A 14,888-nucleotide genomic window follows, 5' to 3' on the forward strand; every position below is an offset into this window, starting at 1 on the left:
TAATGTTTGAATTTTACAACTTTTTCCTCCCAAAAGATTATGATACTTTTCTTGATAATACATGGATCAATCATAAAAAAAGAGCACTATACATTTATGTATATATATACTATCGACACTGACGTAAAAGGGTGATTGGTGTAATGATATATATGGATGAGAATGAAGAACATAAATTGTCAATGTGTTGGCTATAAGCTGTCCATCCATATATTCTTTCTGTGGCAGACAGGCAATGGGTACCAAACCATCTTCATGGCTTTAACCACTTTGGAATAATTAAATGCAATAAATAACCCCCCACCCATCTCTGCCCACGTACACTGCTAATTCATTGTGTATAAATAACACTATAGCCCAAAGATGATGGTTCAAGGACTTATAGCTATAGAGGAAAAATGAGATCTAAGATGATGGGTTGTAGAGAGGAACATCAGAGTACTCATGGTTCAGTGCTGGGTGGGAAGCCTAACCATTGTGTTATTTATCCACCAAAGTCTAGCATTGTTGCTGAGGAATTGGAAAGAAGAAACAATGACTGGTTAAATTCTTCTTCTTCTTCTTCTGGTACATATAGGTATATATGGTGGTGTTTATGTAGAGATGATATTAATAAGCTCCTGTTTTGATTTCGTCTGACGCAGGTTTGTTAGGACCAAAGTTGCAAGTGATTTAATGGTGCAGGTTGGAGATTTTAGCTTTTACTTACACAAGGTCAGCAACAACTATATACTTGTCTTTATTAGTGAAGCATGGGATTATTATTAATTTTGCCAGATGGAAATAAACTTATTTTTGTAAATTATTATAAATTTGGGGAGGGGATGGCTTACATAAAAATATTTTTCATATATTATGTAGGGAATCGTTTTACCAAATATTATGCCTTTTGTTTCTGATGGGATATATGTGGACAGATTTGTCATTATCATGTTCAAATTGTGCCCAACACAAAGGCCAACTGTATTTTCGTATTATGTTTTAATTTTTTTATAATTTACCATATTAATTCAATTTTAACTTTACAATCATTTATGTGAAATTAGTAATTCATTGCATTTGTCATATCTTAAGATAATTTGCTATTACAATTTATAAATAAGTGATCATGTTGTGATCCTCAGCTTGCTATGGTTTCGAAAAGTGGATATTTGAATAGACTTGTATTTGCAAAAAGAAGTGAGGGACATGGACAAAATGGAGGCAACCTCAAGATTGTGTTGGATGACCTTCCTGGTGGAACCAACACCTTTGAATCAATTGTCAACTTCTGCTATGGATTTAAGGTGGATGTAACAGCTACCACCATTGCTCCACTCTATTGTGCTGCAAATTTCTTGGAAATGAGTGATGATCTTCACCAAGGTAATCTCATTTCCAAAACAGAGGCGTTTTTGAGCTTTGCAATTTTCTCATCTTGGAAAGACACTTTTAAGGTACTCAAAAGCTGTGAATCTGTGTCACCTTGGTCCAAAGATTTGCTTATTGTGAAACAATGCTCTGATGCCATTGCTTGGAAGGCCTCAACTGACCCCAAAGCTTTTACTTTAGGACAAAATAGTAATGGGAACTTGAATATTGGAGAACCAAGTGATACTTGGTGGTTTCAAGATGTTTCGACCCTTCGAATTGATCATTTTATCCAAGTGATCGAATCGATTAAACGAAAAGGGGTGAAACCGGAGCTTGTTGGATCATGTATAGCTCATTGGACGGCGAAATGGTTTTCGAGTACCACATTTGTATTTGATGACCCGACAATACCCAAGCATTTGACTGAAAAGCTACAAAGAATTACCATTGAAAGTTTAATTAATATGCTTCCAGTGGAGAAAAACTCAGTTTCTTGCAACTTTCTACTTTACCTTGTCAAGTTGGGGTTGAAAATGCAAGTAAATTTTGAGTTGTTGAGCAAACTAGAAACAAGAATAGCTTCCATGTTGGAGCAATGTTGTGCTCAAGATCTCTTGGTTAAGAACTATGGAGATAAGGATACTACATATGATGTTGGAATTGTGATTAGGGTGGTCAACGCTTATGTTTTATTGGCCATGAAAAACTCTAGGGCAAGACTATGCATTGTTGGAAGGTTGATTGATGGTTACCTTACTCTAATTGCAAGGGATATTAACCTTAAACTCATTGATTTCAAATTACTTGTGGACGCATTACCGACAAATGCTCGATCGTGCGATAACAACCTTTATAGAGCCATAGACATGTACCTCAAGGTATGTACTTCACCCCTGAATAACTTACTTTCTTTCTAAGTAATAGTAGTTTACCTAATTCAAAGTTTGTGCAACAATTGTGTAGGCACATCCAAGTCTAATGGAGGAAGAAAGAGCTAGTGTGTGCAAAGCAATGGAGTATCATAGATTATCAGAAGATGCACGCCAACATGCAATGAGGAACAGTCGATTGCCGTTGAAAATCGTAACGGAATTCATGCTTCTTGAGCAAGTAAAAATGGCTAGATCGATATCAGCTACTAAGTCAAATATTAATCCAAGAACAACGACTCAAACAATAATGAAAATGAATAATAAGAAATGTTTAGAGAAGGGATTCATAGCACCTCAAAAGGAGATTATGTTGATAAGAAAAGAGGTGGAGAATATGAAGATGCAACTCAATCAATTGCAAATGTGTAAACGAAAGCTTCAAAAACAAGTTCAAAGATCATGCATCAAGTAGAACATAAAAGCTTCCTTTTCATCAACAAATTTTATATCTCTCCCCGTGGTTTTACATGGTCACTAGGCCATAACTATGTGTGCTTAAGCATATCAACTCATTGAACTTTGAAAAACTAACGTAACATACGTCAATATTTTAACCTAATTACCAAGATTCAATAATCCCTTTCCTTACAAAAAAAATCAATAAAAATTTTATATATAATAAAAATATATATTTTTTGAATATATAATGTAACACATATAATATAAAATAAAGTATTCAATATAATAATATGCAATAAGAAGAAGAAGAAGAAAAAAAAACCTTAAAATTTTGGGCCCAAAAATGGACAACTTAACCTGCTCCAATTGCATTGAATCTGGGCCATTAGACTCTTTGGATATGGACCATTAAAACCATACTTTGAACTTTAAAATTAGGCCCATAAAATCGAGTTTGAATCTAAACTCTGGACCTGGCAAAATTAAACTGAAATCAAATTCAACCTTTAAACATCGGCAGAATATTGAGTTTGTACTTTAACAAATATAAAATTTAGGGTAACATATTTTTCGTAAAATATATTCATTATTTTACCGTGTTTATTTGGTGAAAAATAAATTGCCAAATAAAATCATTCTTCAAAAAAAAAGATAAAATCAAGACTTTTTAAAAAAAAATGTCTTACCAAAATTTTTCAGTAAAGTTGAGCTTTATAGGAACTTACTAAATTAAAATAGTCTTGAGTGTATAACCATAAACTTAACATCTATCACATCATCTACCACAAATAAGTCGTCTTGGGACAACCTCAATGAATAACATATATGATTAGTTGTCCTCTATAAAAAGGAAAACTTCTTCAATGAATTCTATATTATGACAACCCTTATCGTTGGCCACTGCCAATCGCCACCAACTTTCGTCGGTCAGTCAACTGTTGATCTTTTGTCAGTTGTTTGTCAGGTTTGCGTTGTTTTAACCGATTTTAGATGCATCTTAGTTTTCAAGATTCATCGAATAATAGGTTACAAAAATCCTAAGTAGGAAACCGTATGTATATAAATCAATTTGTTCAGAAAATAAAAATATTTAAACTTTTAGGAACTATAAAAAAATAAATAATAACTAAAAATACATATAAAAATAAAAATTTTAAAATTATGGAATTTGAAACTTTCAACTAAAAATTTAGAAAACTTAAAAAAAAAAGAAAAGAAAAGAAAACAGCCATTTTTTTTAACTTATAAAAATAAAAATAAAATTGTCGAATTTGACTGTCTTTAACTAGCATTGACCAATGTCAAAATTCGTTTTTGATGAATGACTATCGAAATACTGAATTTTTTAGTCAAATTGGTTCAAAAAAATTGATCGGCATTGACTTGCAAAATATTTGGATGGTAGATCAAAGTAATTATTTTTAAATTTTGAATTTTTTTAAGTTTCAATTAGAGGTGTGCATGGCCGGGCAGCCCGGCCCCGCCCGAAGGCCACCCGAAAAATGGGAGGGTTTGGGTAAAAATATAGGCCCGAAAAATGGGCTTGGATAAAAAACGAGGCCCGTTTAGAAAACGGGCCGGGCCTCTGGTAAGATTTTTTTGGCCCGGGCCCGGCCCGATTTTAATATTAAATTATTTTAAAATTTTTTATTTTTAATTTTAAATAACTTTAGTACTTTTACTTTACTTTTTTTTGTTGTTTTGATGTTATTTTGATATTGTAAAACTTTTGTTATTAATATAATTTAATTCTTAATTTAGTTTTAATTTGTTTCAATTTTTCAATTTTAATAAATTATTTTTTATTATATTTTTAATTTATGTATTATTTTAATAATTATTTTAGTCTCATTATTTATTTATTTTTTGTTTTAATATTTGTTTTTATGTTTTAAATGTATTTGATTTATTATATTTTAAAGTTAATAAAAAAAGCAAAAAAAAAAATTAATATGACCGGGCCGGGCCTGGCCGGGCTCGGGCCTACCATTTTTTTCTCGGGCCTGGCTTGGACAAATTTTCAGGCCCATATTTCAGGCCGGGCCGGGCCCGGGCCTTGAAAACGGGCCGAAATTTTTTTATGGGCCCGAACCCGGCCCGGCCCGGCCCGACCCATGCACACCTCTAGTTTCAATACAACATTTACCTCATTTTTAACTTTTTTAAAGTTTTAGCTAAAATTTTGAATTTTTATATATTTTTTAGAGCTGATCATGGCCAGGCAGCCCAGCCCGGCCCGGCCCGAAGGCCTGCCCAAAAAATGGGAGGGTTTCGATAAAAATATAAGCCCGAAAAATGGGCTTGGGCAAAAAAACGAGGCCCATTTAGAAAAAAGACCAGGCCTCAGGTAAGAGTTTTTTAGCCTGAGCCCGGCCCGGCCTGACCCGAATTATATATTAATATATATTTTTATTTTATTTTTAATTATTTTAAATTTTTAATATAACCATTTTTTATTATATTGTTTATTTGTGTATTGTTTTAAGAATTGTTTTAGTATTATTTTTATTTGTTTTAATATTTATTTTTATGTTTTTAAATATATTTAATTTATTATATTTTTAAATTTTTTATTTAATGAAATAAGAAAAAAAATTTAATATGGGTCGGGCCGGGCCGGGCTCGGGATTAGTAATTTTATTTTTGGCCGGGATTGGACAAAATTTTAAGCCCATATTTCGGGCCGGACCGAGCTCTGGCCTAGTAAACGGGCCAAAATTTTGTCTGGGCCTAGCCCGAACCTGGCCCGGCCCAGCCCATGATCACCTCTAATATTTTTGTATTTTATGAAATTAAATATTTATTATAATGTTATATATTTTCCTAAATTTATTATTATTTTGAAATTTTCTAAAATTTTAATTTTTTGATTTTTATGAAATCTTTTTTATACGTAATATTTTAAAAATATTTTTTTTTTATTTTTTTAATGTGCCAGGCACATTAAACTAATGACATGATAATGTGTGCCGAGTTAAATTCAATTATCAATTTAAATAAAAAAATTTTAAATATTAAAACTAAATTAGCAAAAACTAGTTTTTTTCCTTCTTCCCTTTCTTTCTTCCCTAAGTTAAAGTTGATAAACTAAACTAAATATTTCCACAATTAAAGTTTTCAGAATATGAAAGTATCTACCAATCCTTCTTTTTTTTTTTTAATAAATCTGGCATGCATTTATTATAGTCAAAGAAAACAAAAAAGAAACAACCTAGGGGAATTCGCCCCATAATGTGCATCATACACCACTAAAAACTACAAAAAAAAAAGTAAAACAAAAACAAAAATAAAATAAATGAAAACACAAGCCTAAAGCAGCCGAAAAGGTGCAAATGTTCATCACAGCCAGAAATGCATGCCCGGAAAAGCTCCAAAACCCTAAGATCCAGCCACCGATCAACGTACAAGGTTAAAGCCAAAACAAAAATTGCTAGAAATGAGCCAGAACTTGTAACACCCTTTAACCCTAAACTGTTATCAGAACAGAGTTACGGAGCATTACTGGACATATTAGACAATTTACTAATAATTCACAAATCAATAACATACATAATATAATTTAATTATTAAGTCCATATAATGGACCTTTGAGATCCAAAGTACGTATTAAAAGTGGAATGGGTCTAGTTCGAGTACTCCGAAAATTTTTCGTAATTTTTTTCTTTGAACTAAATATAACCCCTTTATAAGCATCTAACAATCCTTGCAATTTTCAAACCGTAACCAATTTACAAGTAAATAACAAACCATACAATTCCACACTCAAACATACCTAATTATGCCTACAACATTAATTTAACAATTTATCTACTTGATCACTCATAAGTAACTTTTTAATTGAATTAAAATTGCATTCATTTCCCATTTTAGTTTCATGCCACATTTTACCAAAGATGCCATACTAATTCATTTCTTATTTATAACCCATATTAGACATCATTTTACAACCAAATTTTCAAGACTTAAGTACATAATTTATACAATACCTAAGTACATGCCACTTTCACCAAAAGAGGGATTAAATTACCAAATTGTCTCTGAAGTTGGGATTGATCTGGATGATGGACCGAGACCTTTGACTTCTACTAACCTATGCATGGAAACAACCGTACGCTGAGTATGTCTATACTCAATAGTATTACCATAATTCAAACTATAATAGCAAATAATAATGTATAAACATATAAATATCAAACATATAAAAATTTATTAATATATATTAATTCATACTTTAACTTTCAAATTTTCAACAATAACAATTAATCAAATTGATATCACATATCATCAAACTATATTTGATCATCTCATGAACCTTTGGTTGATGTCTTTCATTTTCAGTCTCCATTCAATTCATAATTTCAACTTTCTCATTTCTTCAATAAATCAATCAATCAATTTCATTCGTTTTATCATTTCATTTGCTTACCCCTATTAACAAGACTCGAACCTTGGCGGATACACAGATTCCAACCAAACACACCGAAATAATCCACCCAAACACACCAGAATAATCCACCCAAACACACCAGAACAGCAATCAGTGCCTCTTCAGATAGTCCGAAGAAATATAGTGACTTCAATGTTTCCTTGGCTAAGCCGAAAAATTTCCAAATTCTTTCTATCCTATGGCATGCCAACTATATCTAACTCAGCCCGACTAGTTAATAAGGTATTAAATTTTCATATTTCAATTCAATCACTTTCTCATATTTTCCATTTAAATCATTGTCAATTTAATCACAATTCAATTCAATACAATTTTCCACTTTCCAATCAATATACTATCAAATATCTAGGCATAATCATACTTCATCTCAATTTCATTCATTTCAATATTGATACTTACCTTAAAATTTTACTTACCATATACATAAATTTAAATATAACATTTAATAAATAGTAGTTTAAATTATAGTAATACAAACTATGATTTTCTCGTGTCTACTCCTCGATAACTTTTTCTTTTCCTTTTTGAGTCAATGCCTCTGGTTCTTTGCTAGCTACGAAAATTAAAGTAATTTACACTATTAAAACAGTACTAATTTATATTAAATAATTGAATTTTCTATTCAACTTCAACTTTAATTTCAATTTGGTCCTAACTAAATTCACTTACTTTTCTATCTCAATCCATACTTTATTTCTACTCAATTTCCTACCAAATCCAACTTAACTATCTAATATTCATGAATATACCCTAATTTCAAATTTCTTTCAATTTAGTTCCTCTAACACAAAACTTATAACTTACTTTACAATTTAATCCTTTTATCAATTCTAACTAGAAATTCTATCAATCAAACCCCTAATTCAACAATTTGTCCAACATGAATCATGTTCAAAAATCTAAGAACATTCGAACTTTCAACTCAATTTCAACAAAACTTTGTTTTTGTTGTAAGGCTTCAAAAAAATCAAAATTAAAAGAAAATGACTTAATTGACTTACCAAAATAAGCTCCAAACTTTAAAACCCTAGTTTGTCCTTTTTCTTTTCTTTTTCTCCCTTCCTTTCTCTGTTTCATTTGACTCTCTCTTTCTTTTTATGCTTTGTTTCTTTTATTGCTTTTATGTTTTATTTACTTTATTAGTTTTATAATAATATAATAATTATTATTTAATTAATAAATATCTTTATACTTAAATTATAAATAATTATTTATTATTTTACAAGTGTATAGATATATGCATTACACATGTATAATTTAATCACCATACACTTGTCTTTATTTTAATTTATTTATAATATAAAAATCTTATAATATAATTAATATACAAATTTATTTTACTTATTATTTAAGAAAATATATAAATATTTTACAAGTGTATAAATACAAACATTAAACATTTATTTTATCATCACCATACATTTGGCATAATTTGGTTTATTTTCATAATATAATATTTATAATAACTTAATTTAATAATATATTTTATAAATCATATATAATTATATAATTAAAATCTAAAGTATCTAAGATTTTTAGCATGGTTTGCCGCCTCATTTATGAGGATTGGCCTAATTGTCCTTTTAGTCCTTTTTATTTTCTTTTAATTTACAATTTAATTTTTACCCTTTATTCACTTTAGTCCCTTTTTTTTCTTAATTACTCTTAATCAAGCTAAATTCACTTAATAAAAACCTAATTAGGCACACAACTAGGCTCATAATTATTTCTAAAAAATATTTACTAATTCGGTTTGCTAAGACGAAGGCCCGAAAATGTACTTTTTCGATGCCCGTGAATTTTGGGTCATTACAAAACTTGCAAAAATCGCAAGTTCCATAATCATATCTGCAAAATCAGACCCTCCCCATCCAATCACTATCCACCGCTGCCTAAATCGATGTTGGTCCCTCCTCCACCCAACAAACATCTTACCGCCGAAGGAAACCTTCGTTGGCTAACAAGTGCGCTATTGTATTACCTTCCCGTTTTATGTGATGAAACTTGAAATGCTCGAAACCTAACATTAATCGTTTCACATCCCAAATAATGGAACTTATCATTGATCTGTCAATAACAACAACATTGAGCTTGAAGATGAGCACCGTTAAATCACCCTCCAGTATAACTTTTTGAAACCCTAAATCTTGAGCAAAACTAATAGCCCAAAAGTAAGCAAAGGCCTTCGATGTTAGCAAACAGGAGACGTTGTCCTGCAAGAAACAAGCTGAGCCCAAAATCAACCCAGCAGAATCCCAAACAATAACCCCAGTGCTGGCAACTTACAGATTCGCAAAGAACCCCGCAGCAAAATTAACACAAACTTAAGGACCAACAAGAGGCTTCCAAAGCATGGGCTCCATAGCCAAAACCCCACCCCTATTCGACGGAAGAAAGTTTAATTCGCATAGATACCCCAAAATAATTATAAGTAGCGTCTGAACCGATTGATAAATTCCCTCATGAATGATTTTATTTCGAGAGATCCAAACAATCCATATGGTGAGAATAAAGAGCTATACATAGCGAGTGCCCTAAACAAATAATTGCCCAACCCAATTAATGGGTGTATCATCAGCAACTGGAACAAGATCCCAACTAATGCCCAAATTGTGCCAAATGTGCAGGATTCTAGGGCAATCCCGACAGACATGGAGGATGGTCTCGGGGCCACAACCACAACGAGGAAACATACGATTCGACCCAAGTTTGCGCTGATACAAGTTGACCTTTGTAGGTAGAAAATTATTAATGTAACGCTAACGTGTAATTCTCGTTATCTCGGGCACCTAAGGCCCCCATAGATGTTTATAAAGTAGGCGTGTATGTTGTGTAATATTAATGTAACAGTCATCATTTGTCCCCGAAAAGCCTCGCAACAGCAGCTTGTAGCCACTCTGGACCAAGTATTCACCATTATCCTCCAAGAACCGGCGCCACCGATCTAATAAATCATGCCCAGCCAACGGGAAACGCAGTATGGACCAGCCAAGTGGTTCAGAAAATGAAGTTCGTATTTACTCACTCTACCACTTGCTGCTAGCCATATCAATCAAATTTACAACTTTGCCAATTCTACTAACACAATCAATATTGATCTTACAGGGCTATGGACCAGGAAGCCAAGCATCATCCCATTCCGAGATGGAGCGCCCATTCTCCACCTGCCAACCACTTCCCATTTGGAGGGGACCTTTAGTAGCCTAGATACTACGCCAAACAAATAAAGGTTATTTCCCTAACCTTGCTTCCATAAAACTACAGCTAGGAAAGTATTTAGCTTTAAGCACACGCGACATTAAAGAATCCAGATTAGTCAGTAAGCGCCAGCCTTGCTTAGCCAATAACACAATATTAACCTTCGAGAGATCCTAAAACTCGAGCCCATTGACCTCTTTCAAAGCACACATGCCCTCCCAAGAACACTAATGAATCCCCTTCCTCGAGGCTAACTTTCCCTACCAATATCGACACATTAAGGCCTCCAAATCTTTGCAAAAAGAACTGGGAAGTAAAAAACAGGACATCGAATATAGCGAAATAGCTTGTAGGATTGATTTAATGAATACAACCTTACCACCTTACGAGAGGCACCGATTATACCAACTTCTAATTTTGCCAAAAAAAAGAGATCTTTAATAGCCTGAAACGCATACTTTTGTTATTCCCAACAACCACAGGCAACCCCAAATAATTCCCAGGATCCATAATACGAACACCCAACACTCCCTCAACAATAGCACATATACCATGGTCAACGTTTGAACTAAAATAAATAAAGGATTTGCCAAAATTGACTTGCTACCTGAAACACCGCTTATATTCCCATAAGATGGCCACTACGTTTTTTGCCCCCTCGGTAGAAACCATGCCATCCTTAACAAAGTCGAAAAGCCCTCACTACAAAATAAAAAAAATAAGGGACTTAAAAGGTCTCCCTGACGAAGGCCACAATAGGGGATAATGGATTCTCTAGCCTCACCATTCACAACAACCGAATATCTGACAATCCGAACACATCACATAATCAACTCAACCCAATGCTCTTTGAAACCCAACCTGATCATAACTACCTGCACTAAATGCCGCTCCATTCTATCATAAGCCTTAATCATATAACATCACAATAAAATTACCTCGAAGGCCCCAACGTTTCTTTTGAAGGAATGCAATAATTCAAAAGCAACAATGACATTATTAGTGATCAATCTACCAAACCCTTCAAAGTTAATATTTGTTGTTTAAAATATGAAAAAAAAATTATTTTTTTTTCTTTTTGCAATTTAAATGTAGATAAAAATTTTCATTCTTTCAAAATACAAATTTTACTACACAATGAATGATTTATCTAAACAATAAATATTAACTCTATTAAAAATTAACTTGACTAAACTTTTTAATTCATTTTAATAGTATAAAAATTAATTTGATATAATTAATATAATAAAGGGACCAACTAAGATGAGGGTTGTAAGGATGAAAAACAAATATCCTCAAATTTAATATATTTGATACTTATTATTTGACCAAGACTAAAATTTTCAAATTCTAAAAACACAAGATTAAAAATAACAAATATTTATATCCACAACTCACAAAATTTGACCATTTTTATTTTTCTCGAAGCCGAATCTTGTCACCTTTTCCCAAAAATAATTTTGGCAGTAATAAAAGATTAAACTCTGGATTTTCGGCTAGTAAACTTTCATAGAGATGGTTTCTAAGGCATTTCTTCCAGGAAAACACTACTCATTTTGCTCTCCAATATGTCTTGAATTGCATTTGACCATTTGGCACTTACCATTCCTTGAAGAAAATAGAAGGAACAAAAGCATGAACTTAGGATTTAAAGAACATTTCAACTCATCACTCCACACTAATTCCGACATTTACTATTACCAATAAAACAACCAATATTTGTCGAAAAAGCTAAATTCTTACTAATTAAACGACCTAGATTACTTTAAAACACAAAACTGAATCAGAACTAAGTGTTCAGTGCTGGACAATCCAGTGAGAATGAAAACTGTAAACATGCAGAAGGGCAACTTCACCATACAATCTTCCATTAGAATTCAAAATTCATGGTCATAGTTAAACACCAACCACATTGGTTTCTAAAATTAAAATTTAAAAAAAAAAAATTCCCACGTAGCGGATATACCAACACGAAAATTGATTAACACAGCCTTCGGCAACAGCTCTCTTAAAATTTCTCAGATGGCAACCGCAATCCTTCCAGCTACTTGGTCCAGATCACGCTGACCGTTTGATGTGATTCTCCTTCCACTGATAACACCACATAAAGATTAGTTTATCTTAATAGATAACAGAACTTGCTATCACAATATGATAAATGCCAAACAACTGTTCTGTTTACATAGTTTCTGAAACTTTATAATGAAACCCCTTTATATCATTATAACATTTTGAAATCTAACTTCCAAATCATTATGACAATTTCTTGTTTTTATCCTAAGAAATTAATATAAAGTTTCTTAAACAGATGAGTGCTTATGTACATGTTAAACATTACCTTCAGATGAATTTAAATCAGTGTATTTGTTTCTTGTTTTAGAAAAGAAGATATATGCTTCAACATTCTACATTTCACAATCCATTGTCATAAACCACATAACTACGCTACTCGTACTCGAGTGAATCCGTCATGGATATTTGCAACATTTTTAAGTTAAATATATTCAAACAATACATCTCTCTACCCAGTCTGCATGTCACAAATATTGAGCACATGTAGACAAATAAAGTATTTAAGAGTAACACTGGCTTAGATTATTACGGGGATTTCAAGTATACACCTACATGCTTCAAAAAAAACACATACTATAAGTAATTTTTTGAAACAATGGGTTAGAGAAGAATTGTCTATCTAACTTTCTGAATAAGGAATGATACAATCATGAATTGTTTCCTCGTTTACATTCGTTGTTAGGGGTGAACTATAATAATACCAAAAAACGAATAATTCCAGTAGCAATCATATTATTGAAAATAAAAAAAAACAACAATGGTAGTAAAGAAAACTCACCCTTTAGGATCAATATCAATGATGTTCACATTCTGCAATTGCTGAAGAATGTGACGGGCAACAGATCCACTACTCTTGCAGAAATGGCGTGGGCGACTTCCATTTCTCTTAGCCCCTCCATAAATCCTCCTAAAGGCACCAACACCTAGACCTCCCCTCAAGTATATCTTCCTTGCCATGGAAGCTACAAAAACAAGAGATAACGATGATTAGAGCATAAATATGCATACAATGCCGTATCAGCGTTGGCCTGACAAAGCTATAAAACACATACCAGCTCTGATATAGTACCAATCTGGATCGTAGGGAGGAAGTTCCTTGAGTTTACCAGTCTTCACAATATCAGTCCATGAAGGAAGCTCGATCTATTTTTTTTTTAAAAATAAGTCAGATTAAGGAAAATTAATCCTTTTTAAGTAAGAAAACAATCAAAGATATCCAAATTTGCAGGTAGAGCCCTTATACATGAAAATATTATATCCCTAAGAAATAAAATGAAGAAAGCGAGAAAAGCAGAGCACCTTGCCGGAACGCTTGAGATGGGCGGCGTAAGCCTTGACGAAGTCATGAGGGGAAACGTCCTTAACAGTTCTGGCTGCCTCCATTTTCTCTGCTTATCTGACTGTCTGCTCCGTTTGCTGTTTGCGAAATAGGCTTGCAGCGGCACCAGACGGAGATAATATATATACAAGATTTCAAAGGAACTAGGGTTTATGCTGTATTTATAGTGCCTCTCTTTCGTCAATTACCAAAATAGCCCCCTCATGGGTCTGACTCAGATCCAAACCAAACCCATACATACCATACACATCCAAATCAGTAGTGTCCAATCCATGTATACACCCAAATCCCACCCAAACCAATATATTACTTCTAAATTCTTTCATTTATATCAACTATATTACCTCAATTATACCTAAATATATATATATAATTTAGTTATTAATATTTTTGAGATTATATTTTTAGTCACTTCATTATTAAATGGCTAACGAAGGCACTTTTTTAATTGGAATAAAAAAAATTAGTCCTTATTTTTTTATATTTTTTTGCTAATTTGATATTGATTCTATAAAAAATAATATAATATTTGAAATTCTTTTTAAAAATTTATAAAAATACATTAAATAAATCATTAAATAATAAAGTGAGGGAAAATTATTTTTGAACCCTTCGAAATTTCTCTCTTTGTATTATCTGTTTAGAAATATTCAATATTTATTCTTTAAAAAACATAAAACTATATTATAAAAATATTCAATACCCATTCTTTAAAAACATGAAAAAATAGAAACATTAAGTAAAATTAATGGTCTTTGTTTTTTACCTCTTCTATTTTTTTACAAAACTTTTTCATTATAAGAAAAGGAAAAAAATTGGAATATAGTTTGCTTTTACTATTTCGATTTTGAAAATGATTTAAATGAATTGAAATTTTGAATTGAGTTCGAAAAAGAAATTTTTGTAATATATTTTATATTTTTCGCTAAAAATAGCATTAGAGTCGATTTCACAAGTATCCGGGATATCAATTCTAGAATTTAAGGCTTATTCTACATCACCCAATTCATCATTTTCTTATTCTCTGACGTATTAATTCTTCAGCAACAATACTTTTGAGATTTTGATATTTTTAGAATTTTTATATTGACTTTTTTAATTTTTATTGAACAATTTTGTTTTTTATATAAATTTATATAGAATCAAA

At 31.9% G+C, this 14,888-nt stretch overlaps 2 protein-coding genes across 2 annotated transcripts; one reads left to right on the forward strand and one right to left on the reverse strand.

The window, feature by feature from the left end:
* Positions 1–339: 339 nt before the first annotated feature.
* LOC107921394 (coleoptile phototropism protein 1) lies at positions 340–2,726 on the forward strand. The gene is made up of 4 exons (XM_016851250.2): positions 340–541; positions 645–714; positions 1,125–2,231; positions 2,317–2,726. Exons 1-4 carry the CDS (start codon positions 399–401, stop codon positions 2,695–2,697), a joined length of 1,701 nt encoding a protein of 566 aa, XP_016706739.2. The 5' UTR covers positions 340–398; the 3' UTR covers positions 2,698–2,726.
* A 9,440-nt stretch (positions 2,727–12,166) lies between these two features.
* LOC121229075 (40S ribosomal protein S19-3) lies at positions 12,167–13,881 on the reverse strand. Its single transcript, XM_041112308.1, has 4 exons — positions 13,702–13,881; positions 13,455–13,545; positions 13,181–13,364; positions 12,167–12,420 (listed from the first exon to the last, which is right to left on the reverse strand). The coding sequence occupies exons 1-4, from the start codon at positions 13,783–13,785 to the stop codon at positions 12,348–12,350; spliced, it is 432 nt and encodes a 143-aa protein (XP_040968242.1). The 5' UTR covers positions 13,786–13,881; the 3' UTR covers positions 12,167–12,347.
* Between the last annotated feature and the right edge of the window lie 1,007 nt (positions 13,882–14,888).

Source organism: Gossypium hirsutum, chromosome A01, assembly GCF_007990345.1.
Source record: "Gossypium hirsutum isolate 1008001.06 chromosome A01, Gossypium_hirsutum_v2.1, whole genome shotgun sequence".
Taxonomy (NCBI): domain Eukaryota; kingdom Viridiplantae; phylum Streptophyta; class Magnoliopsida; order Malvales; family Malvaceae; genus Gossypium; species Gossypium hirsutum.

Coding starts and splice junctions, on each gene's coding strand:
- LOC107921394 (XM_016851250.2), top strand. CDS start 399: ATGAGATCTAAGATGATGGGTTGTAGAGAGGAACATCAGAGTACTCAT. Junction 542..644: donor GAAAGAAGAAACAATGACTG/GTTAAATTCTTC, acceptor CGTCTGACGCAG/GTTTGTTAGGACCAAAGTTG. Junction 715..1,124: donor TTAGCTTTTACTTACACAAG/GTCAGCAACAAC, acceptor TGTGATCCTCAG/CTTGCTATGGTTTCGAAAAG.
- LOC121229075 (XM_041112308.1), bottom strand. CDS start 13,785: ATGGAGGCAGCCAGAACTGTTAAGGACGTTTCCCCTCATGACTTCGTC. Junction 13,546..13,701: donor ATCTCAAGCGTTCCGGCAAG/GTGCTCTGCTTT, acceptor AAAAAAAAATAG/ATCGAGCTTCCTTCATGGAC. Junction 12,421..13,180: donor ATTGATATTGATCCTAAAGG/GTGAGTTTTCTT, acceptor TGGTGTTATCAG/TGGAAGGAGAATCACATCAA.